At 37.7% G+C, this 25,581-nt stretch overlaps 1 protein-coding gene across 1 annotated transcript; it reads left to right on the forward strand.

Annotated features, from left to right (window-relative positions):
- The first annotated feature begins 1,390 nt into the window (after positions 1 to 1,390).
- On the forward strand, positions 1,391 to 24,684 carry LOC117983083 (proton-coupled amino acid transporter-like protein pathetic). Its single transcript, XM_034969544.2, has 10 exons — positions 1,391 to 1,483; positions 5,059 to 5,112; positions 10,190 to 10,309; positions 14,825 to 14,975; positions 15,626 to 15,747; positions 16,258 to 16,342; positions 17,438 to 17,682; positions 17,986 to 18,198; positions 20,493 to 20,662; positions 21,379 to 24,684. Exons 2-10 carry the CDS (start codon positions 5,072 to 5,074, stop codon positions 21,660 to 21,662), a joined length of 1,431 nt encoding a protein of 476 aa, XP_034825435.1. The 5' UTR covers positions 1,391 to 1,483; positions 5,059 to 5,071; the 3' UTR covers positions 21,663 to 24,684.
- The last annotated feature ends 897 nt before the right edge of the window (positions 24,685 to 25,581 follow it).

A 25,581-nucleotide genomic window follows, 5' to 3' on the forward strand; every position in this document is an offset into this window, starting at 1 on the left:
TCAGCGAACGAGGATATGACGACCGAAGAATGGCGGGATAACCATTCCATATGGCTTGGCTTTAAACAACACAGACCAGAGACGGGCAGCAGCGTCACTGGTGCGAAATGGCCTACAGCCCTGCGCTGACCACCCCGCCTGCCCAGCGTGGTCAGTATGGGAACTACTTCTAATGAGCAGCGCCAACAGACAAAGGCCCCCAGTTCCCGGCAGCCCTGCTATTCCCGATTAAGGTGGTGGGATGCGGATGGATGAGGAAGGCGGAGGACCGTGTTTGGTGGCGCGCTCTTGGAAAGGCCTATGTCCAGCAGTGGACGCAAACAGGCTGATGGATTGGATTGGATTGGATAATATAATGATATATTTTAGTAACCGTCATTTGAATTTGTTTCATATAATATGTATTTTCATATCTGAAAAAATATCAAATTAAACAAAATATGAATGAACATCTCTCAGATTCACGCCAGTACCACGGTTTTTTTGAAAAAAAAAATCGATCTATTACATAACATACTCCTTTAAGTCGGTTACGTCATCGTATTTGCAAATTTTGGAGATGTCTCTCAATTTTAAAGTTCAAGAAAAATTATAAGAACGTACATAAATTATAACGTCAAGGATATTTTTATGACAAAAAAACGTGATCAAACAAAATATCTCTACTAACTACTTAGCTCTACACTATTATGATATTATGAGAATCGTGATAGCAATAAAAAGCTAATATTAACTTTATATTGACTCTAACTTTACCGCTCTTCCATCAATTAGCGGTACTTAGAGCGTTACTTTTAGAAAATTCAAAAATATATAAAAAATAAGTATGACGTCATCTAGGCCAACCTTTATAGATTACTAGCGTTGAGTCGTGATTGAAGGACAAACCAACAAACCAACAAACCAACAGACCAACAGACTAACGGACCAACAAACCAACAGACCAACAAACAAACACTTTCGCATATTTTATAATATGGGTACTGATTCACTCGACGAAGTCACAGGCATCATCTATTTAACATCAATCTAAAATGGTGGCGTCTATTCCAGATATGAGATACACCTGCACTAAGCTGACCCAACCGGAAATCGAACCCAGGTCCTTGTTGATTCCAAGGTCACCACATCTGTTGTCTCTGTTGCGCCAGCATGATCATCAGATGAAATCCAGATGCACGCGCAATTCTTATCCTTGATATGATTTCAATACGTTTATCTATACTTGGTAGAACTTACCTTTTTTGTTCTTATTAAGAAACCTTTTTATACTATTTACGAGACTTGGAGTTTTAACCTTAAATGTTAGAGTTAAGGTTGTTTTTTTAATTCTAGTTTTTTAAGGCTATCAACTCAGGCGCATGACGCTACGTTGTCTTTCAGGTCAGTACGCTGTCAAATGTCGAGTGATTCGTACCGTTGACTTTTTTACCAGGCTCGCGTAAAAATACGCGAGTTTTTTTTTGTAATCGTGTGAGAAAAGGTTTGTTGTATTAATCTTATTTGGATAGTGTTTCATTCCGTTAATCCACCCTAAAAAAGGCAGCCTAGGGTGTATACTCGGAAATCCACCCCGCACGGCGAATGTGTGCACTATGTTTTAGTGCGGGTTGGATAGACAGACACACGTTTCCGAGTATCCACCCTAGGGTGTATTGACCTATTTTCAAAACGAAAATTGAACTAACCAAATTTTCTAACAGATAGGCTTTTTCTAACAGAAAGGTGAAAAACGCACAATTTTTTCAATTTAGTGAAGCCTTCTTAGAAAAGTGACGCCCATTATTTTTCAAGATATTACCTCTCGAATATGGAGTGAGACTTAAAAATTAAATTTTATATTTCGAATGGAACGTTTCTGAATATCTAGGTATTCTAAATATATAAAAGGAAAAGCTGACTGATGACTGACCGACTGATCTATCAACGCACAGCTCAAACTACTGGACGGATCAGGCTGAAATTTGGCATGCATTTAGCTATTACTTATGATGTAGACGTCCGCTAAGAAAGGTACCGCAATTTAAGAATGCAACTCCTTACAGCATCAGGGCTGAGCAGTTGGGTCCTCGAAATCAAAAAGTCTTTACGTGGTAGGTACCTCCAATATAATTTACTAGCTGACCCGCTCCGGCTTCGCTCGGGTGGAATTTAGAAAATAGAGGTGGAGGTTGAATTTCCAAAAATCCTGGTATACGTATTTCTTCAATTGTGACTGAAAACCCAAATACCAATTTTCATGCAAATAACTCGAAAAATGACGGACTTTCATACAAACTTTCATCCCCTATTTAACCCACTTAGGGGTAGAATTTCGAAAAATCCTTTCTTAGTGGATACCTACTCTTTACAAAAAACACACCCTCCAAATTTCATATCTCTTGGACCAGCGGTTTAAGCTGTGCGTTGATATATATGTCAGTCAGTCAGTCAGGACTTTGAATTTTATATATACAGATAACCGACAGTTTCTAAATCCAATCAATTTTGGTGGTCAGGTCCCGTACAGCCCGATTGAGGAATTGGAATCCAATTTTTTTATGGCACAATGTTCATTAAAAAAAAAAACACAAATTGGCTAAGAAATCTCGGAGATTTCTGTGTACATAGGTAGTAAAACACAACTCCTCCTTTTTTTAAAGTCGGTTAAAAAGTAGCCTATGTTACTCCTTGCTTAAATCTCTAACTTGTCTGTGACAGTGCCGTCAAAATACGTTCAACCGTTCCGAAGTTTAGCCCGTTCAAACAGATAGACAGACAGACAAAAAATTTAAAAACGTGGGATACAGTTATGGTACAGTTCACAAAACCATAATAATTATGAGCTTAATATGACGTGGTAGTTATTTCGAAATTACAGACAGACACTTCAATTTTATAGTACAGTACTTACCTGTAGTACAAGATTTTACGTCTCACCAAACGAAACCAAATTCGAGAGTCGAAATACTTCCGCGTTACAGTAAAATGGACCCAAACAGCCTTGAATTGAAGTCAAATATTCAATGCCACTGATTTTAATTTCGCAATGTTTCCGCTTGGAGCGCTGGCTGTGGAAGTGTAGACAAACTTGAGCTTTAAAACAAGGCATTTAAGATCCAGTTTACTGTAACGCGGAAGTATTTCGACTCTCGAATTTGGTTTCGTTTGGTGAGACGTAAAATCTTGTACTACGGGTACTGTATAGAGCATAGATACGAGCAAGTTGAAATCATCGCTATAATATTTCAACAATTTTAACACCCAGCTCTGGCAGAGCCTCAATAGCTCAACCGGTAAAGGAGTGGACTGAAAACCGAAAGGTCGACGGTTCAAACCCCGCCCGTTGCACTATGGTCGTACCTACTCCTAGCACAAGCCTGACGCTTAATTGGAGAGAAAGGGGAATATTAGTCATTTAACATTGCTTATATTATTTTATTTAAAAAAGAAAAAACAAAAAAAAAAATTTAAACTTTTTATAAGTAGGTAAGGTAAATGGTTAACAGACAGAGAGGTCAGTAAGTTCGCATCATAGATTTTAATCAGAGCTAAGTTTTAGATTTCAAAGGTATTTTAATATTTTTTGTGTAGGTGTAACAAAGCTTTTTAATCTTGCCGAAGAATGAAAACCACTTTGATATGTGATAGTAGGATATTATATTTCATTTTTATATACTTATTTAATAGTTTCAAAGGCTATGCAAAAATTACTTATTGGCCACTTTTTAAAATGTATTGTGCGTAAGTATAATATAGATACACATACACAATTTATTTAAAGGTACAAAATCCATACTAATATTATAAATGCGAAAGTGTGTCTGTCTGTCTGTCTGCTAGCTTGTCACGGCTCAACCGTTCAACCGATTTTTACGAAATTTGGTACAGAGATAGCTTGCATCCCGGGGAAGGACATAGGCTACTTTTTATCCCGGAAAATTGAAGAGTTCCCACAAGATTTTTAAAAACCTAAATCCACGCGTACGAAGTCGCGGGCATCAGCTAGTAAATAATAAAGTAGGTATAGTAAAGAAATTACAAAACAAAAGGTGACCTAGGCTAACTCTGCTAGGCAATATTAGGGATTATGAAAAAATCTGTGAAGTGCGAGTCGGACTCACACACGAAGGGTTCCGTACCATCGTACAAGAAATAAACTTTTTCATATTTTTAAACTTCTATGGCGGTCATTTTGTAATTCTTATTATTTGTATTGTTATTTGCGGCAATACAAATTATGTACACATTTTGTGAAAATTGCAACTCTCTACCTGGTACGGTTTACGAGATACAGCCCGCTGACAGACAAACAGATGGAGTCTTAGTAATAGGGTCCCGTTGACACCCGGTACGGAACTCTAAAAATTGAAGACGGAGCTTGAACAGCGGGTGGTAGATGTTTTATGATTTTTCGATTTTAATACATTATGTAATTATGTATCATACTATACATTATTCAAAAACTAGATGATGCCCGCGACTTCGTCCGCGTGGATCTAGGTTTTTAAAAATCCCGTGTGAACTCTTTGATTTTCCGGGATAAAAAGTAGCCTGTGTCCTTTCCCGAGATATGAGCTAACTCAGTACCCGTAGTACAAGATTTTACGTCTCACCAAACCAAACCAAATTCGAGAGTCGAAATACTTCCGCGTTACAGTAAACTGGATCTTAAACGCCTTGTTTTAAAGCTTAAGTTTGTCTACACTTCTACAGCCAGCGCTCCAAGCGGAAACATTGCGAAATTAAAATCAGTGGCATTGAATATTTGACTTCAATTCAAGGCTGTTTAGGTCCATTTTACTGTAACGCGGAAGTATTTCGACTCTCGAATTTGGTTTCGTTTGGTGAGACGTAAAATCTTGTACTACGGGTACTGTACCAAATTTCGTCAAAATCGGTTAAGTTGCTGAAAAGTGAAAAGTTAGCAGACAGACACATTTGCATTTATAATATTAGTAGATACAGATATGGATTATTATAGGTAGAAGTGAGGAAGCAGGTGAACGAGCAGTGAGGAGGAGGTGAGTGATTATAAGTAAAATGAATATTTTCTAAAACACGTTTTTTTTGTTACAGATAATTTATTGAGATGACGCAGAAAGAAAAACAGGCAGATAACTTTAATTCAACGTAAGTACACTGCCTATTTCATCTAAACGAGGAAAAGTTTATCTCAATAATGATAATCAAGTTCTGTTATCCTTATCACAAATAGGATCAATAAAAAATAAGATCCGGCTCAGTGCAAATCACACTCGCCCACCGAGGATTCCGTAGCTTGGAAAGAAAGATATTAATATCATCATCAACCGATAGACGTCCACTGCTGGACATAGGTCTCTTGTAGGGACTTCCACACGCCACGGTCTTGCGCCGTCTGAATCCAGCGGCTCCCTGCGACTCGTCTGATGTCGTCCGTCCACCTAATGGGGGGTCTTTCAACGCTGTGCTTTCCGGTGCGAGGTCACCATTCCAGCACCTTGGGACCCCGACGTCTATCGGTTTTACGTTAACTATGTGCCCTGCCCATTGCCACTTCAGCTTTGCAATCCGTTCTCCTACAGATCTCCTTATTTCTGATTTGATCACGAATGATATAAATATAGCAGTGTTAAAGATAAAGTCAGGTTACACGATTTAATGTATAGGTACCTACTTTTATATATTAACTTCTCAATTATTTCACAAGAATCGCCATCGTAAGGCATCACCAGAGAGTCCATAGAGCCGCTCAAATCGTAGCCTTTTAGACAGTTGTCAGGGAGCGTAAAGACGTGTAATATACACCACATCTGTACCCGTAGTACAAGATTTTACGTCTCACCAAACCAAACCAAATTCGAGTCGAAATACTTCCGCGTTACAGTAAACTGGATCTTAAACGCCTTGTTTTAAAGCTCAAGTTTGTCTAGACTTCTACAGCCAGCGCTCCAAGCGGAAACATTGCGAAATTAAAATCAGTGGCATTGAATATTTGACTTCAATTCAAGGCTGTTTAGGTCCATTTTACTGTAACGCGGAAGTATTTCGACTCTCGAATTTGGTTTGGTTTGGTGAGACGTAAAATCTTGTACTACGGGTACTGGTGGCACGGTAGTGCCACTGCCAAGTCGAGCAAGCAAAGGCACAACTGTACCATCCTTTTCTCGAAGCCATTCAAGCCGTTTTCGACCGCCTGTAACTTTGTTATAGATAAAGCTAGAAGCCTGAAATTTCAGTGACCAAGAGGGCATAATGTAACCTGGTATATGATCAAATTTCATTTGATTTGAACCTGTGGTTTAAGAACTATGGCAAGTCAAAGTTCCTTAATTTTGTCACTGACACACTCACTCAGTCACCGATCATCAAAATTCTAAGGTAGGTACTTCTAGCAGACACACAAGCTTCAAATTATGAACACATTATTATTGTTTAACCTATGAATAAAGGAAAAACTAACCGACTTGGTTTTAAGTTGGATCTCAAAACTTTTTGCGGCTGAAGAACTAGGTACATTACGAGACTTGGATTTTTGTACATGTTATGTTTTTCAGCAATTCCATCTAATCCTATTGGTGAATTTAATATTCCGTCTCAAAAACAATTTCCTTATAATTAGGATCGAAAAACTAAGTTTGTTTCGAATACAGGTTTACTGTTGATGTTTAAAAAACTATGTTATTTGGCAACTGGTATTTGCCATGGATCACATAAGTACAGTACTCGGCAGAAAGTAATGCGCATCGGCGTTTAGAATGACATTTCGGCTTTGTTGAGCGTTCTCTGTCGCTCATACCTATATGACGTTTTGTCGGTCTCAACGACAGGGACAACGCTCTACAAATCCGCTATCTCCTTCTAAAAGTCGACGTACATTACTTTTGGCCGCGTACTGTACTAATTATTACGGATTTTTGCTTTTGATGAATCCTACCTACCTATAACTACTCTTAACTATATTATTATAAGTAAACGCGGATATAGTTTATTTGTTGGTTTGTTGCTTGTATGGTTTGTCATTGAATCACGCCGCAACAGAGCGACGCCGACGGATTGATCTCATATTACGCACGGATATAATCGAAGACTTGGAAAGTGACATAGGCTACTTTTTATCCTGGAAAATCAAAAAGTTCCCACGGGATTTTCAAAAACCAAAATCCACGCGGTCGAAGTAACGAGCATCAGAGTTCTTTTTATCCTGGAAAATCAAAAAGTTCCCACGAGATTTTTAAAACCTAAATCCACACGGTCGAAGTAACGAGCATCAGTAATGAATAAGCTGAGTTCTTTTTATCCTGGAAAATCAAAATTTCCCACGAGATTTTTAAAACCTAAATCCACGCGGTCGAAGTAACGAGCATCAGTAATGAATAAGCTGAGTTCTTTTTATCCTGGAAAATCAAAAAGTTCCCACGGGATTTTCAAAAACCAAAATCCACACGGTCGAAGTCGCGAGCATCAGTAAAGAATAAGCTGAGCTAAGAAGACTGTCAAAAAAACGATACTTAGTCAGTTATTCTGTATTATAGGTACGTAGGTATACCTCGCAGGGGCAATTTGGGAATTTATAATTAATTACTTGTTTTTCTCTGGTTTGGTCTAATTGGTGGCTTTGGCCTTGGCTAGTTACCACTTTTAGCAAGTAAAAACGCGCGATAATCCACAAAGCGATTTAGCGTTTACAGGTAGGTAAAAACATCGTGAAGAAACTTGCATGCCTGAGAGTTTTCCATAATGCCAAAGGGGTCTGAAAGCTACTCGTCCGTAGTTGACTATGGCCTACAACCTTACAGGTAGGTAATAGTGAAGGAAAACAGCGTGAAGAAATCTGGGAGTTTTCCATAATATTGCCAAAGGGGTCTGAAAGCTACTCATCCGTATTGACCAGTGTAGTAGACTATGGCCTAAAACCGTCTCATTCTGAGAAAAGACCATGCTCAGTAGTGGGCCGTTAAAGGATTACGATAGCTGATGTGTAATGAAACATCAGTGTGCGATATTGTAAAAACCACCGTAAAAACAGATCTATTTTCATTGCACTATAAACATCATCATCATCAATAACAACTCATCGGATCTTCGATTGACCTTGGCTTGAGTATTCACTTAATAATTGTTTCTCAGTGAAGTGGAACGCGTTTTAGAGTTCCGTACACTAATAGCAGAAACGGAACTCTCAAGCTTATATAGCGTATCTGTATAGCGTATCTAACATGTATCTAAATAAAAAATAAAAACCGGCCAAGGGCGAGTCAGGCTCGCGCAATGAGGGTTCCGTACTACAGTCGTATTTTTTCGACATTTTGCACGACAATTCAAAAACTATGATGCATAAAAATAAATAAAAATCTGTTTTAGAATGTACAAGTGAAGACCTTTCATATGATACCCCATTTATATAGTCACTCACTTCGAAAGTAGTATTTTCAACTTTCTGTTGTCTTTCTGTCAAGAAACCTACAGGGTACTTCCCGTTGACCTAGAATCATGAAATTTGGCAGGTAGGTAGATCTTATAACTGACATTTGGGGAAAAATCTGAAAACCGTGAATTTGTGGTTACATCACACAAAAAAAGTTAATTGTGGTCATGAATTAATAATTAGTATTTTCAATTTTCTAAGTTAGATAACTAGGTATATCAAGTGGGGTATCATAAGAAAGGTCTTCACCTGTGCATTCTAAAACAGTTTTTTTTTTTTGTATATTAGTTTTTGAATTATCCTACAAAATTATAAATACTATCTGTTCCGGCTATACTCACGTGTGTAGTCGACGTTAGCCCGACTAGTTTCGAACCCATACGGGGTCCTTTTTCAAGGGAGTCCGTCCGCGCACGCGCCGCGGTTTTGACTGCGGGACGCACGTGCACGTGGGTCCTACAAAATGTCGATAAAATACGATTGTAATACGGAACCCTCAGTGCGCGAGTCTGACTCGCACTTGGCCGGTTTTTTTTAACTTTTGCATCCAATTGCATTAGTCAATGAGAGAATTGGCCGTATTTCTATATAGGTTCCGCCTGAGTTGTCAGTCAGAGTTAGCCATGCTGTTTGCAAATAATGCGAGTTAAAATGAGTTGCTACCTAATTGGTTATTTTTGTCAGCGCTACGGACTAATGCCGCGGGTGGGTGTTACTAACCACGAAATATTTTCAAAAGACGACCTCTGTGGTGCAATAGTGAACACTTTGACCTTATAAGTTGGAGATCGATCTCCAAAATAACCCTGCCGGGATGAATTTTATTTTTAACAAGCTGCCCTGGCGAACTTCGTTCCGCCTAACAGTCGATTCAAATTTTTTCAATTTTTCTCTCCGTAAGAACCATCCTCGTACTTCAAGGAATATTATAAAAAAGTATTAGCGAAATCGGTTCAGCGGTTCTCGTGATTTGCGATCAGCAACACATGTCCTTCCCCGGGATGTAAGCTATCTCTGTCGGTACCAAATTTGCCCAAAATCGGTTGAACGGTTGAGCTTTGAAAAGCTAGCAGACAGACAGACAGATAGACGGGCAGACAGACAGACAGACACACTTTCGCATTTATAATATTAGTATGGATATGGATTTAGGTATTTATGTTTATTCTTCCTGTAGGTATCAAAATTGTAGTTACAAAGTAATAATAAATCAAATTAATTTTATCATGAGAAGTAGGTTAGTGACCCTAGAAGTAGCACGCTCCCTAAAGCTTTACATACAAATGTGCCTATAGTCCGCGACAGGTCGAGATGGCAATCGGGGTATGAGGCGGGGGACGCTCCGCACACCCGTACGTCACCCGCGCTTACCCCACATTATTTTCTGATTTCTTCGTAGACGGAGTAAAAAATCTAGACAAAGGAACGTTTGCTTTCTCATTCACACTAAAAAGGGAGCACAGATAAAGTTACTAATGTGATAAACAGGGACGCAGCTAACCTATTTTTTGTCCCTTATCGTGTAACCGATTTTTTTCAAGGAATACAACTTTAGTTGCAAGACAAACTTTGAGAATTCGTGGCATCATTGTATTTCTCATTAGTTATTTACTTGTTTTCACATAAAAAAACGTTTACCTAATACAAATGTTGTTGATCGGTTAATACAAATATTGACTACTAAGCAATGGCAATTATTGTCGTGTTATTCATCGTTACGTCGGGCTATCGCTATCTCAGTCGCGGTTACACAGTACTTTAGTCTAGCTTTTTATTCAGTCTACGGTTTTCTTGTTTCAGAGCGGATTTAACAACCAATACAGGCTTCGAATCAACTTTAAGCATAGACTCCAAAGACATCACCAGAGATGAAAAAGCCTACAATCCCTTTGAGCATAGAGAGGTGGAGCATCCAAATTCGTAAGTTAAAACCGAAATATGTATATTGTTTTGTCAAGTAGATCTAGTAAGGCGCAAGGTTGGACACCAAAGTATTAATTAAGTAGATAGGTAAGTACCTAAATAATTTTAAATACATATCAAAAATTGCGTAACTGGCAGGATTCGAACCTGCGTCTTCTGCTTAACTGCGTTTCGCTTACTGCCAGTGACGAAGTTTGTGATACCTACTATCATTGCACCCGAATTTCCGACCACTGGTACTACCCGTGCGCGATAAGTTGAGACTCGCCTGGAATGCAACCCTCCGCCCGCTTGCCCTGTAACTTCCCCTCAAGCTCCCGTGTTGTACTGTAGACAACGCCATTTTTTTAACATCTTAGTCTCGTACTTGCTTACGTCACGCAACGACGACGCGCTCCGATTTTTGTCTACAGTACAACCACGCGTCTGTGGCGTCACCGCCCCCCAAGGCTCAACTTATTGCGCACGAGTAGTAAAAATATAACTGTTCCATTTTGACTGCCTACTAGAAAGGGCATGACTGCAGGGTATTGAGAGCACCCGGGGGGTACATAGGCTAGAGCCGACCCTGGTAGGATCAACGTTGCCTACTCAGTACAAGTAACTGCAAATAAGCGCTATTGCAACTGGACCATACGTCCCTCAATACTTAAGTAAAGTTCTGAATTCTCTTAAGTAGAGTTCTGATAAAATCTTGAGCGAGTTTTGTTTAGTACTGGTTTATGGACAGGTTTGTCCTGACATTTAATATTGGGGTCATTGACAGGCCTGCCCACACCATGTTTGTATTCGTCTTTTACCTTATATCAATGCAAATTCATAATTTTACACTAATATTATACATGCAAAAACATTTTTTTTATTGCGTGATAGTTTGCCTTTGACGACAATCATGCTTAAAAAAACCGACCAAGTGCGAGTCGGGCTCTCCCAATGAGGGTTCCGTACTACGGTCATATTTTTTCGTCATTTTGCACGATAATTCAAAAACTATGATGCATAAAAATAAATAAAATCTGTTTTAGAATGTGCAGGTGAAGACCTTTCATATGATACCCCACTTGATATAGTTATATCTTACTTTGAAAATTGAAAATACTAATTATTAGTTCATGACCACAATTAATTTTTTTTGTGTCATGTAACCACAAATTCACGGTTGTCAGATTTTTCCCCGAATGTCAACTATAAGACCTACCTACCTGCCAAATTTCATGATTCTAGGTCAACCGAAAGTACCCTGTAGGTTTCTTGACAGACCGACAGACAGACATGACGAATCTATAAGGGTTCCGGTTTTTGCCATTCGGCTACGGAACCTTTAAAAGCAATGATGATGTCTAGATTGGAGCGCGCTTGCCTAGAAGATGCCTATTCACTCTTGCTTTGAAGATATTTAGGTTCTATCCTTTATGTAAATCTTTTCATGGCTCAACTCCGATGTTGACGAATTTGGCACAGAGATAATAGGTAGGGTAAAGGTAGGCTAATTATTGGTGATAAGTATAGTGATAAAGGTTTTGACGGTTTCTCTGTTGCCCTGCCAGCGCTATCCTCTTTTTAATCGATTTCAAAAAAGAGGGGGTCTCAATTCGACTATATTGTTTTATACTCCGTCAATATTATAAACCGATTTTGATGATTTTTTTTCACCCTTTAGAGGTGGTCCCATTTTAATTTGGTAAAGATCTAATGAATATCTTCGGAGATGGAGAACGGAACTCTTCAATGGGTAAGAGTCAATGTGGAGTCATAAAACAATAATATGAAGAGTAGATAGACGGTTCGTGCGGCTAATTGGCACCGGCACCAAAAATATTACTATAGAACTACATTGTGGCTAATTCAGTTGTACACAAACTCTAAACTAAGCTAAAATGGCACGTCTAAATCTATTGCTATCCCTTTCATAATATTGCCTGCGGAAAAGGTTAGCACTAGATTTAGACCTCTTAATTTAGTTTAGTTTAGAGATTGTGTACAAGAGAATCGGCCCCAATAACTCTTGTTTTTTTTTTATTTTATTCAGATACAAGTTAGCCCTTGACTGCAATCTCACCTGGTGATAAGTGATGATGCAGTCTAAGATGATAGCGGGCTAACCTGGAAGGGGTATGGCAGTTTTTATTAAACCCATACCCCTTTGGTTTCTACACGGCATCGTACCGGAACGCTAAATCGCTTGGCGGCACGGCTTTGCCGGTAGGGTGGTAACTAGCCACGGCCGAAGCCTCCCACCCGACCAGACCAGAAATTTAGAAATTATAAAATTCCAAACCCCTGCCAGGAATCGAACCCGGGACCTCCCACTATTAAGACCACAGCGCTCACCACCAGGGAGGTCGTCAATACACATAATAATAATATATTGGGTAATAAATTGAATTATTTTTTACTTTTTAGTGTTTGTGGTTAATGAAGTCGGTTTTTTTTAATTTTTTTTTATTGTGTTTATAACTACATGCAGCAGGTAAGGTTATAACCAGACGCAACACGGTAAATGGATAATTTCATGCTTTAGCGTCAAAACAATGAATAATTCCGGAGCGAAACTGACGTAAATGCCACTATATTATTGACCACATATACTATTCGTCGTTTACAACAGTGTTTTTTTTTAAGAATGTAGGTACCTATTGAAATAGAATAGACGTTGTTTTTGCTTATGGAATAGGTACTAGCTGATGCCCGCGACTTCGCGTGGATTTAGGTTTTTAAAATTCTCGTGGGAACTCTTCGATTTTCCGGGATAAAAAGCAGCCTATGTCACTCTCCAGGCTTTTAACTATACCCACGCAAAAAATCCGTTGCGACGTGATCGAAGGACAAACCAAAAAACAAACACACTTTCGCATTTATAATGGGTACTGATAATAAGGGTGCTGATAAGCGTACTGATTTTTGATGTACCATTACGATTTACCATTGCTGCACCATAAAGATTTGTGACTTTCGGCGGATTATATAGCAAATTAAGCTTTTGGTTCCTTGGAGGCGAGCCGCAACTCGAAAGAGACGCCAAGGCCAGAATACAAGGTGAAAATGTGCCGAAAACTTTAGCTGTATTGGTCGCATTAAGAAATTACCTGTGACAAAGGTCACTGACCTCAGCTAACGCAATTTTACCGCGCCCCGGTTCTGTTGTCACTAAATTGTATTATTTTACTGAATTTTAACCCACTTTTCATTTACGTGGATAACCAGAATTTTATTACAAAAAAGTGGTAATAAATTATGCAGTTTATATTGACATGTTATAATATATTATAGTAACTGTTGTACCTGTAAGGGGTCATATTATATACGTATCATAGTAGGTCCAAAATTCCTCAGTCATTATTTTTATCCTAGTTTATAATAAAGTAATAATAAAATTGGAGTCAAATACGATTGCGACATTCCTACCTAGTACAACTTACAACAGTTGAGGCACCAAATTAGTTGAAGTTACCTACTTAATTTACTTTGTATTTTTCTTTCAGTTTTTCTTTAGTTAGCACGTGTTAGTGATAATTGGTTTCGAACGTGTATATCTAATTATGTTTAATCGCAAGAACTCAAGGCAACAGTAAAAACGGAGTAAAAACAACTAACTTTTGTCTTTCAAATCCATACTAATATTATAAATGCGAAAGTGTGTCTGTTTGTCTATCTGCTAGCTTTTCACGCACCAAAAGTTTTGCCGATTTTGATGAAATTTGGTACAGAGTTCGCTTACATCCCGGGGAACATAAGTTTTTATCCCGGAATTCAAACAGTTCCCACGGGATTCTTTAAGGCCCATCCGCTTAACCGATTTGTATACAATTTGATACAGAAGTAGCTTGCGTCCCGGAAATTAACATAGGCAACTTTCTATCTATAAATTTCTATCCCACTAATACCTAAATACCTAAATCCACGCGGGCGAAGTCGTGGGCATCATCTAGTTCATGAATATTTATCTTCTGGTAGACCGAAGAATGTTATTTTTACTCGAACACAATTATTAATGTTAGCCCTTGACTGTGATCCCACCTGGTGATAAGCGACGATTTCATTAATATTGACTTGACAGAAGGGCTGGCTCATTTTTTGCGCAACGGATCAGCCTGGCTGTCCAGCACGTTGCTATCATTCAGTTTTAGGCTGAGTTAGCGAATCAGTCCGCAATTACTTACGTAGGATCTAGTGACTTTTTAACCGACTTCCTCTATATAGATCCATACTTCTAATGTATGAAGTCGAGCATAATAAAAGAAACTAGAAATCAAAGCGTGAAGCTCACCCGACTTCAACATACATCATGATCAACCCATCGCCAGCTTACTACAGAACACGGGTCTCCTCTCAGAGTGAGAAGGATTTTGGCCATAGTCTACCACGCTGGCTATGTGCGGATTGGCAACATATATACACGTGTAGAAACAAAAGTTATTTTTTAATTTGTAGTGGTTTTGGAGTCGGTTTTTTTTAATAATTTTTTTATCTTTCTAAATGTATTGATGATGATTTGGGTATTTTCTCTTTCAGAACGATCGGTGCCACAATCCACCTTCTGAAAGGATGTTTGGGCTCAGGAATCCTCGCGATGCCATCGGCGTTCAAGAACGCTGGTACAGTGGTGGGCATGATTGGGACGATCCTAGCGGGTGTCATCTGTACGCACACCGTCGCTTTAGTGGTAAGGACTTTTGGAAACGAAGCTTCTTCTTCTTCGTGTGAGCTTTTCACGCCCCATCCGTATAACCAATTTTGATTTATTTTGTACACAGTTAGCTTACATCCCTTTTAGTGGACAAGCTACTTTTTATGCCGAAAAATCAAAGAATTTTCACTCTTCTAGAGAATCTCTAAACTTGACAGATCGAAGTATATCTAGTGCTGATCTTTTCCGCGGGAAGCATTATGATGATAGACCTGTCATTTTAGAGATTGTGTTGTGTATATAAGTCCGCAAATTGTTATTGCGCTGGAACCATGTCTCATTAACATAGAAATGACGTCATTTTGACGTAAGCCGAAATAAAAATATATCATCAGCTCGAAACTTCAGTCTAGTGCTGACGTCACTAAAATGGCGGCTACGCGCATTAGAAATTCGCGGGACTTAATATAACAGAATTTGTCACATTAACATTTTATTAATTTAAAACTCGAGCGAAATCAGTGCGCTTCAGCATATTATATAATAATCTTTACAAAGAAACATTCTTAACATTGTTATTTCGTCTTTTCTCCCTTTTGTAGTATTGTCACAGTTCACTTTGGTATTGTAATAAAAACATGACAATAAGAGTCTTTTGTATGTTTGAATAATAATTAAATTTTCAGGTCAGGTCGTCCCAGGAGCTTTGCGTCATAGCGAAGAAGCCTTCTATGGGATTTGCTGAAACGTGCGGTGCGGCTTTTACCTACGGCCCCAAGAAATTACAGAGCTGGGGGTCTTTTGTACGGTGAGGGTTTTTTTAAACTTTTAAGGTCGATTTATATTGGCAGGGAACTGAATCGATTTTTTGAAGTTTGTCGAAGCATATATTGATTTCTATCTCCACAATGTAAGGCACCAATTTGTACCGAGAAAAAAGTTTGCGTGAATACCGAGAAAAACCTACATCCATGCAGGTGAAGTCGCGAGGATAGTCTAGTAAAGAATAGAAATGCGTTTTATTCAAAAGTGAATCAAAATAATATGTTGTTTTTTTTTATTACAATAAAACTTAAAGCTAGCCTTATCTAATTACTATACAAATCATGCCCGCGTAGAATGGTGCCAAGAATACTAGCTGCACTGGACACTGGACAGCCAGGCTGATCCGTTGCGCAAAGAATGAACCAGCCCATCTGTCACCAGATGAGCCTATCAATCGCAGTGAAATGTCTCGTTTTTCTTTGCCACTAAGACTCCGTGGCCCCAGGGTCTCCATGGCAAACTGATCAAAATGTTGTTTTTTTTTTTATTACAGAACAGTTATTGACTATTCGATGGTTGTAACGTACTTAAGCTTGCTATGTGTCTACACGGTGTTCATCGCGTCGTCAGTTAAAGAGGTATTTTTATTTATTTTAAGGCCGCGTTAGGTATAACGCGTATTTGAATTCACTCACCCATTTTGTTCCACTCAGCCTGGTAGACTCGCTTTATTCAAGAGCTCATCGCGAGCTGTTCGTTTCGCGCTAACAAAAACACTCATCGTTCGATAGAACCGATAGAAGTCCACTACAATATAGGGGTCCTGTAGAGACTTCCACGCGGTCCTAGTGAACTAGTGGGAGGCCTGCCAATACCATGGGACTACAACATAATATTATACAGGGTGGAAAAAAAATATGGGTCCTAAAGGGGAACTAATTTAAATCCTTAAGTTCCCCCGGAATCAAACCAGCTAGTAATTCAAAAACTAAACCGGTGTAAGACCTAAGTAATGTTTTTTAGAGAAATTTTATCTTTAACATTCACTCTGTATGATTGGATTGACTAGTGAAATAGTGTTTATTTTTTTAATTTTTAGCTGGTTGGATTCCCGGGTGAAACAAGCGAAATTTTAGGAAATGTTTGAATGCAGTTTTGTTTCTTTTTAAAAATAAGACAGTGGCACCGATTCTAAGCACAACCTAATTTTAGAGTATTCGCACCCTCTTCTTACTATTGTAATATGAAAAGGACAGAAGCAGTTTGACATTTCTAAATTTAATTTTTAGATGGTAAAACCCGTGATTTTAGCACGCACTCGCGAACCTACTGTTTAAATTAGTATTGTGCACTAAAATTTAGAGTCTTTAAATGTGAAAGTCATGTTCCGTTCCTTTTTTAGCATTAGTAAAAAGAAAAGGATGCAGATACTCTAAATTTAGTTTAGAGAGAGACTAGAGAATCGGGGCCAATATTTCTTTTACGTACAATGTGGCTAATTCCGTTGTACACAATCTCTAAAATAAACTAAAATGACACTTCTAAATCTACTGCTATCCCTTTCATAATGTTTCTTGCGGAAAGGGATAGCACTAGATTTAGACCTGTTAATTTAATTTAGTTTAGAGATTGTGTACAAGAGAATCGGCCCCAATGATCATCTAACTTAAGGTAGTTCCCCTCCAGGGCCCATAACCTTTATCCACCCTGTATAATTTCGAGACTAATTTCAGGCAATGGACGGATGGTATCCAGAATCCGACATATCCTTCCAAGTATACTGCGCACTGTGCTTAGTGCCGCTGGTGCTGATCTGCCAGATAAGGAACCTGAAGTACTTGGTGCCGTTCTCAGCGACCGCCAACATGCTCATCGTGGTGGTGTTCGGGGTCACCATGTATTACATCTTCATTGACCTCCCCTCCCCAAAAGAGAGGGAGATGGTCGCCAGTGTGACCACGTGGCCGCTGTTCTTTAGGTGGGTATATCAATTTCTCTTTTCACATAAATTGTACCCCACACTTTTACAATTATTAAATCAAGTGATATTGAATTGCTTAAAACACATAAAAGTCCAGAATCGAACCTCTCGAATAGAAGGTAGACCGTAGACGTCTTAACCAATAGGCTATCATGCTAGGACTTAAGCAATAAGCATACCTAGTTTGACAATTTGATGAGACCAATGAATCAACAAATATAACATACAAACAGATAGATTGCTAAACATTTTAACCCAGTCGTAGTCAAGTTAAAAAATTCTAGAATCTTCTTTTTTCAGTACGGTAATATTCGCAATGGAAGGCATCGGCGTAGTGATGCCTGTGGAGAACGAGATGTCACATCCGCAGAAGTTCTTGGGATGCCCTGGAGTGTTGAACACGGCTATGATCATCGTCATATCACTGTACGGCGTGTTCGGGTTCTTCGGATACGTCCAATTCGGCGACGCTGTGAAGGGCAGCATCACTTTAAACCTGCCGCAGGATCAATGGTAACCAATTTAATTATTTTGGTATACGTCCCGCAAATTGCTATTGCGCGACAACCATGTCTCATTAACGTCATTTCGACGTCATTTGACGTATATTTCAGTAAAAATATACCATCAGCTCGAAACTTCTGTCTAGTGCCGACGTCATTGAAACGGCGGCCACGAGCCATAGCAATTTGCGGGATATACTAGTGCGTTTTACATACAAGTGACGTCAGTGATACATTTCTCTCCCATACACGTTAGTGACGTATCAAGGAAAGAATCACTTATAAGGATCAATGGTAACCAATTTAATTATTTTGGTATACTGGTGCGTTTTACATAAAAGTGTCGTGAGTGATACATTTCTCTCTCATACATGTTAGTGACGCATCAAGGAAAAAATCACTTAAAAGTATCAATGGTAACATAGATTAGTTTCGCTACGCTCTACAATGGATGGTAACCAATTTATGGTGTTTACATAAAAGTGACACGACTCCAGATGTTAGTGACACATCAAAGAAAGTATCACTTTTAACCACAGACGTTTAACCTTCTTCAGGATCAATGGTAACCAATTAATTTGTTTGTTAAGAATAGAATAGAATAGAATAGAATGTTTTTTTATTCAAGTAAACTTTTTACAAGTGCTTATGAATAGTCAGGTAGTTTTAATTTACCACTGGTTCGGAAATCGGAATGCCGTAAGTTACTGATACGCTCAAATAAATTATATAGAGTAAAGAAAAATGAGGCTGTGACGTAGCACAACCTTCCATTAGGAAGTCTTTCATTTTCCGGGATAAAAAGTAGCCTATATCACTCTCCAGGTCTTAAACTATGTCCATGCAAAAAACACGTCGATCCGTTGCTCCGTTGCGACGTGATTAAAGGACAAACCAACAAACAAACACACTTTCGCATTTATAATAGGGGTAGTAGCGATAGCCATAGTCGGGAAAAAATGTCAGGGACAGTAGGTACCTACCTACTTCAATTTTCCGCTAAAACAAAAATCTTCAGCTTCAGGCTATTATGAGATAAATGAGAAATTAATTTTGTTACAACTGATTCAGAAATTTAATTACATATTAATAGATCTGAAATTCAATGGTAATTCCAACCCGCTACGCTAATTATTATCTCTATTGAGACGAACCATTGTCATTACTGAGGTGCCTACAAGTAAATTATCCTTAAATTATCAGTTAAAAGAAGCTTAATTTTCGGGGATGAAACTCATTATTTAAATCTCTACATTGAAATAAATTCTGATCGTGAGCTGACCCATCCCGGCTACCCTCGGCCTGTATTGTATTGGGTATTTTGCTCCTTTTGAATTTGATAATTATTATTACTTTATTATAAACTAGGATAAAAATAATGACGTACGCTGAAAAAAATATTAAAATCCAACAAAGATTTACAAAGTTACAGGCATTTTAATTTTGGAGTGGGAGGGACTTCTATCCCTTTCTCGCAAAACGAAAATTTGTATGAAACCGCACGAAGCTACTATGGCATTAGTAGGGTGTGACGTCAAAATGCTATATCGCTATCTCTGTCTAATCAGAAATATTTAAATGCTTATAACTTTTTTGTTATTTGATCGATTTAATTAGTTTCTTTCAGTTTACGTCATTATTTTTATCCTAGTTTATAATAAAGTAATAAAAAAATTGGAGTCAAATACCTAATTGCGACTTGTTTACACATTAATTACGACTTCTGTATATTATGTTAATCATGACTTGTGTAAATGTTGGTTAAGAATTGCTTATACGTTAGTTAAAAATTGTTCATACGATATTTTTGAATATGACTGACATTGAAATAAAAAGCTCAAGAAATGAAATAAGTGCTTCAAATACGGCCCGAAAAATATCAGCCAAGAAGCTTATTTCAAATTACTCAAATTCTTAGACTTAGTACGTAGACTTCTTAGCTGCTAAGTTTTATTTTAAAATAAATAAATTTTTTTATCATTAAAAAAAATCGAATATTTTAAATTTATTGGCGATGACAAGAGGTCTTAAATCTAAATATTTTGCAATCGTTATTAAACTTTATGTTCAAGTGTTAAGGTTTATAATAAAGTGAAGTTGTTATTATTATTTCTACATTTCGTAATAAGAAACATACATGTGTATAATATGTGTGCAAACCAGGCCACTTGAGCGATGTGAATTCGTTTGTGAGCCCTCGTCTATACCTACTATTATAAGTGATTTTTTTTACACGATAGTTACGACTTATTTATTTGTTAAGATTTAAGAATAGTTTATACGTTAATGCGGACTTGTTTACAGGGTAGCACAAGGAGCTAAGCTGTTAATGGCGGTGGTCATCTATCTATCATTCGCCCTGCAATTCTATGTGCCAATGGAAAAGATCAACCGGATGTTGGCCAAGCGGAAGTCTGACAAATACGAGAATGTTATACAAATTGGGATTCGGACTACGTTACTCACTATTATTGGTAAGACGAAAGGAGATTGCCCAACATTGCCCCAGAGTCGTTTCAAGTTTGTATAGTGAAAAATACCAAGAGACGTAACTAAATAAATGTAAAAAAATCTGGTAGGTATGTTTAGTGATATGTTAGGGTACTCAATACGCAATAAGCCCACTATCTATCTAGGGTCAATAATACTATTTATTATTAATTTACACAGGAAAACCAACCCAAAGGTAAAAGTTTCATCGTGATGCATAAACTCATTTTCTGGGGCAAACAATGTATTGGGGAGTGACTATCTCCTTTTATTATTAAATTCGTAGACGTAAGACTCTGTATCTGTCTGTCTGTCTGTCAACGGGCTGTGTCTCATGAACCGTATTAGATAGAAAGATGAAATTTTCACAGAATTGCTATTGAAGCCATAACAACAAAATATAATAATAAAAACATTTCCTATCTAGAATTTTTTTATAGTATCTCAGTAATTAAATTTATAGTAGTCGCGTACATACGAAGCTCTTCAAATATTATTGTAAGCTAAAAGCTTAGCTTCCGAAGCTTCCGTTAACGCTCGAGGTGCTTTTCGCGGTTTCATTGATTAAGTAATAGAATAAGTAGAATATAACTAGCTTTACTCTGTATCTAGGTTCGTTAAACATCCAGTTGGAATTCCGTAATAAATTCAAATTTAAAATTTATTAAGTATATTTAATCAATTTTTCTTTTCTTTACAGTCGCAGTTGCTGTTCTATTCCCTAACTTGGAGCTCGTGATCAGTCTCGTAGGCGCCATCTTCTTTTCCACCCTAGGCCTGTTGATCCCAGCGCTGATCGACACAGTCCACCGGTGGGACAGAGATCTCGGCAGATGGAACTATATTCTTATCAAAAACAGCATCATCATGATCATTGCTGTTATCGCGCTGGTATCTGGATCATATGTTTCAATAGTCGAGATGATCCACGATAAGAGTGGTGGTAGTGATACTGTCAGTCAACTAAATGTCACACTGACGTAATCCGATAAGTCATACTGCTACCGATATATTTTAAAGCCTAATCCACACTTGCGTACGCGCACGAATCGTGTGCACAAGGCGCATCGAACACCTATACTATACCTGTGCATCTTCATCATCATGATCAACCCATTGCAGGCTCACTACAGACTACAGAGCACGGGTCTCCTCACAGAGTGAGAAGGATTTTGGCAATAGTCTACCACGCTAGCCATGTGCGAATTGTTAGACTTCACACTCCTTTGAGAACATTATGGAAAATTCTCAGGCATGCAGCTTTCCTCACGATGTTTTCCTTCACCGTTAAAGCAAGTGATATTTAATTACTTATAACGAAACTCCGAAAAGATAGAGGGGCGTGCCCGGGATCAAACCCACGACCTCCGATTGGGAGGCGGGAGGGATCTGTGCATACGTGTATTACGTGTATATCGCAAACGCGTATTATCTTGTTTTTACCCACTCCAAAAAACTCATGTACATGTGCACACTGTGTCTTGCACAAAATGAGGCGAACCACTCGTAAACCAATCGTAGATACATCCACTTCCAATGATGTCCTTATGATGTGCGTTGTGTGTCCGGTTCGTGCGCCTGCGCAAGTGTGGGGTTCACGCTTGAGGTATTGTTGCGAGTTTCCACAGATATATTTGGAGAGTCGAAATAATATACCGTCAAAGAAAAATCGACAAAAATCAATCGATTTCAGTGAGTTCATTAATGGTGCAATTATACAACGTTAGTTTTAGTACACGCAAAACCTGAAAGAAGTTTGTTCTGAATCAGCAACGTAATCGATTGCAATTATTTATACAACTTGTTATATTTGGACCAAAAATTACTTTAGGATCCTGCAACTGGATACCTAGTTGAATGACCGTGTGCATCAGCTGATTCGAGACGCGCACGATTGACGCTAGCTATCCCGTTCGCTCACAGCCGCTCGCTTGAGGTGACCATGTTTTTGCGACAACAACGACTCGAAACAACAGGCTTATAACTTCGTAAATTTTCATTAATATTTTTGAAATTCTGTATATATACATTCTCTAGGTATGTAAAAATATTCAACATGACGTGTTTCGGTTTTTGGCGTCAACTAAAACTAACGTTGTATAATACGACCACTAACCAGTGTCCCTTTGTAAAATAAAGAGCGATATTGCGAAAAACGCTAACTCAGAAAATACGAGTTTAAAACAAGGCGAAGCAAGCGACATCTTATTTAATAAAATCGAAATAATATTGTTTGTTTGATAAAATAATTAGGTAATTGACGTACGAACAAACATACTATAATTATTCATCTTTTATCACGCAGTAGATACCTACAGTAGGTACCTATTTTTATATTAGTAATAATTTAATTATTTGTTAATTAATTACTTACTTACTTATATAAGTATGTATAATATTTATATTGTTTTTATAAATTATTAATATATATAAGTTTTTGATACATCATTGTGATATGTACATTAATTTTAGGTAGCTTAATAACTACCTTCTTAAGTTATGCTACTAGTAAAGTTAGTAGCTTTTAAAGGCCGCCTTTGCATACATTGTTTTAAGTTAAAATATACCTACCTCATGTAAAAAAAATATCTATCAATCCCTCTCTTTTTTATTTGGAGTACAACTTACACAATTATGACCCCAAGAGTCACAAAATTTTACAGGATAACTCTTAGGCCGCTATTAGAATAGAATAATGTTTATTCGAGGTATCATATACATGGTGTAGGCAATTGTCGTCCTATACCACCTCGAACAGGTAGGCCACTCAGCTTGTGTTGAGACATCGGGCACAAAGCTCTATGGCAAATATTTGAGGTAGGTAGGTACCAGACGCCCTAACGCTGATTTTCAGTGACCGCCTTTTACCCTACCCAAACGTCAGTGGCATTGAATATACATATAAAGTTGGCGAGTTATATACTTTAATAAATTAATACACAAAATAAAGTATTGAATTTTAAAGTTAAATGCATAAAAGAAGAAATAAGAAATAGGTGAACCATTAAATATATATTTTAAGTTGTAAAGATAGGAAAATTGTAAGATAGTTTTGTATAAGTATATAAAGAAAAAATAAAATAATATTATTATACCTGTAAGTTTTACTCACGTAAGTAACTTACGTAATTAATTGACAACAAAACTAAGGTAAAAGTACGTAAAAGAGTGTTTACATTAGTAAATTTGTTAAATTTGTCGTAAGTTAATCATGTAAACTACTTACGTGAGTATAACTTACAGTGTAATGGCCGTCTTAGCACAAAATAGACAGTCTGGAAGTCATCTGGAAGTAATAAAATTACTCTTATGTCTTACATCAGCTTAAGTTGGGCTACTTGGAATATTTTAGATTTTTTCAATGTTAACACATTTACAAAACGGAGTTTTACGTTAGACGTGTTTGAGTCGCTGATCTTCCTCCCGTGTTAGGGACAATGCGCAGAAAAATTTCTGCACTTATAAAAATAACGAGGATCTGGCACGCGCGAGCTCTTAGTCCATTAGGTTGCTTGTTTTTCATTTTGCTCAAAATTTGTTTAGTCCGCAATAACCACTTGAGATAGGTAGGTACACCTTTATTCGAAATACATAACGTATCGCCAGGGAAAAACTAATATATTAACTAATATAAGGTAGGTATATTATGTACCTACACGATTTTTTTTAAATAGATATAGCGAGCAAACGAGCAGGCGGGTCACCTGATGTTAAGTGATTACCGCCGCCCATGAACATTTGCAGCACCAGAGGAACCGCCGATGCGTTGCCGGCCTTTTAGGAATTTGTTGGTCCGCCCCTTGAATAACCCCATGTTGTAATCTAGTGGGTACACCGCCGATGGGACCATAATATTATAAGCATTCACTTATATGTATGTGCTTGAACACCATCATTACAATAGGAAATTATGTTACTTAAGTAGGTATCTAAGTATATAATATTAGGTATACATAGTGTTATTTTGTAATTAAAATGAAATCGAAATAAAATACTTAGAAATATTGAGGGTTGTTTTTATTCCATTAAAACAAGTGTTTTTTTTTATACAGGGTTTAATCAGAACGGTAGAAAAACGAAAACAGGTTATAGTACTTGATGATTACTGATGTGATACCACAAAAAAGAACGCAAAAAAAAAACCTACATTTTGTAAAAGTTCACGTTGGTCACTCAGAGAGTCAATACCGCATCGTAGGCGGGGCATTGGACCGAGTTTTGCACGCTATACATTGCATTTTTGTATATGCAATATGAATGTTTGAAAAATACTAAATCACTAACTACAAAATGAGTCAAATGGTTATTGGTATTGGATTATATTGTTTAGGTAGTATAGCAATCGCTAAGTTTTTGCAAGCGTTCTGGTAACACCCTGTATTTGTCGTGATTTTGTAAAAGAATTTTCTAATAAAGAAAATTTTGGTTAGTGTGTTTATAGTTAATCATATTTGATATAGATCAGTCAATATCAAAACGTAGCAGGTACTTAACTGTTGCTGACAGACGTGACAGACAGACAGCGGGGCTTAGTAGGTAGTAGTCCCGTTGGTACCCTTTTGGTAATGGACCCTAAAAATGAGTAGACGTACTTATCAAAGTGCACGTCAAACCATTGCTGTGTTGCGGTGGCGTGATTGAAGGACAAACCAACAAACATACACTTTCGCACTTCTTATAAAAGTGCGAACTTAGTGTACCAATGGACTTAAGCTGCACGTGTCTATAAATAAATAAATAAAATAAAATAAAATAAAATCATTTTATTTTAGGTCTGGGACCCGTATAAAAACATTTTTTTTTTAAATCTATGATAATGCAACGCCAATAGCTGTGGCCAATAGGGAACTAAGCCTTGACATCGCTTAATTGCTCTATTCTGGGAATACTTTACACATAAGCT

Source organism: Maniola hyperantus, chromosome 6, assembly GCF_902806685.2.
Source record: "Maniola hyperantus chromosome 6, iAphHyp1.2, whole genome shotgun sequence".
In the NCBI taxonomy this organism is placed as follows: Eukaryota; Metazoa; Arthropoda; class Insecta; order Lepidoptera; family Nymphalidae; genus Maniola; species Maniola hyperantus.

Coding starts and splice junctions, on each gene's coding strand:
- LOC117983083 (XM_034969544.2), top strand. CDS start 5,072: ATGACGCAGAAAGAAAAACAGGCAGATAACTTTAATTCAAC. Junction 15,748..16,257: donor AGCTGGGGGTCTTTTGTACG/GTGAGGGTTTTT, acceptor TTTTTATTACAG/AACAGTTATTGACTATTCGA. Junction 20,663..21,378: donor TACGTTACTCACTATTATTG/GTAAGACGAAAG, acceptor TTTTCTTTACAG/TCGCAGTTGCTGTTCTATTC.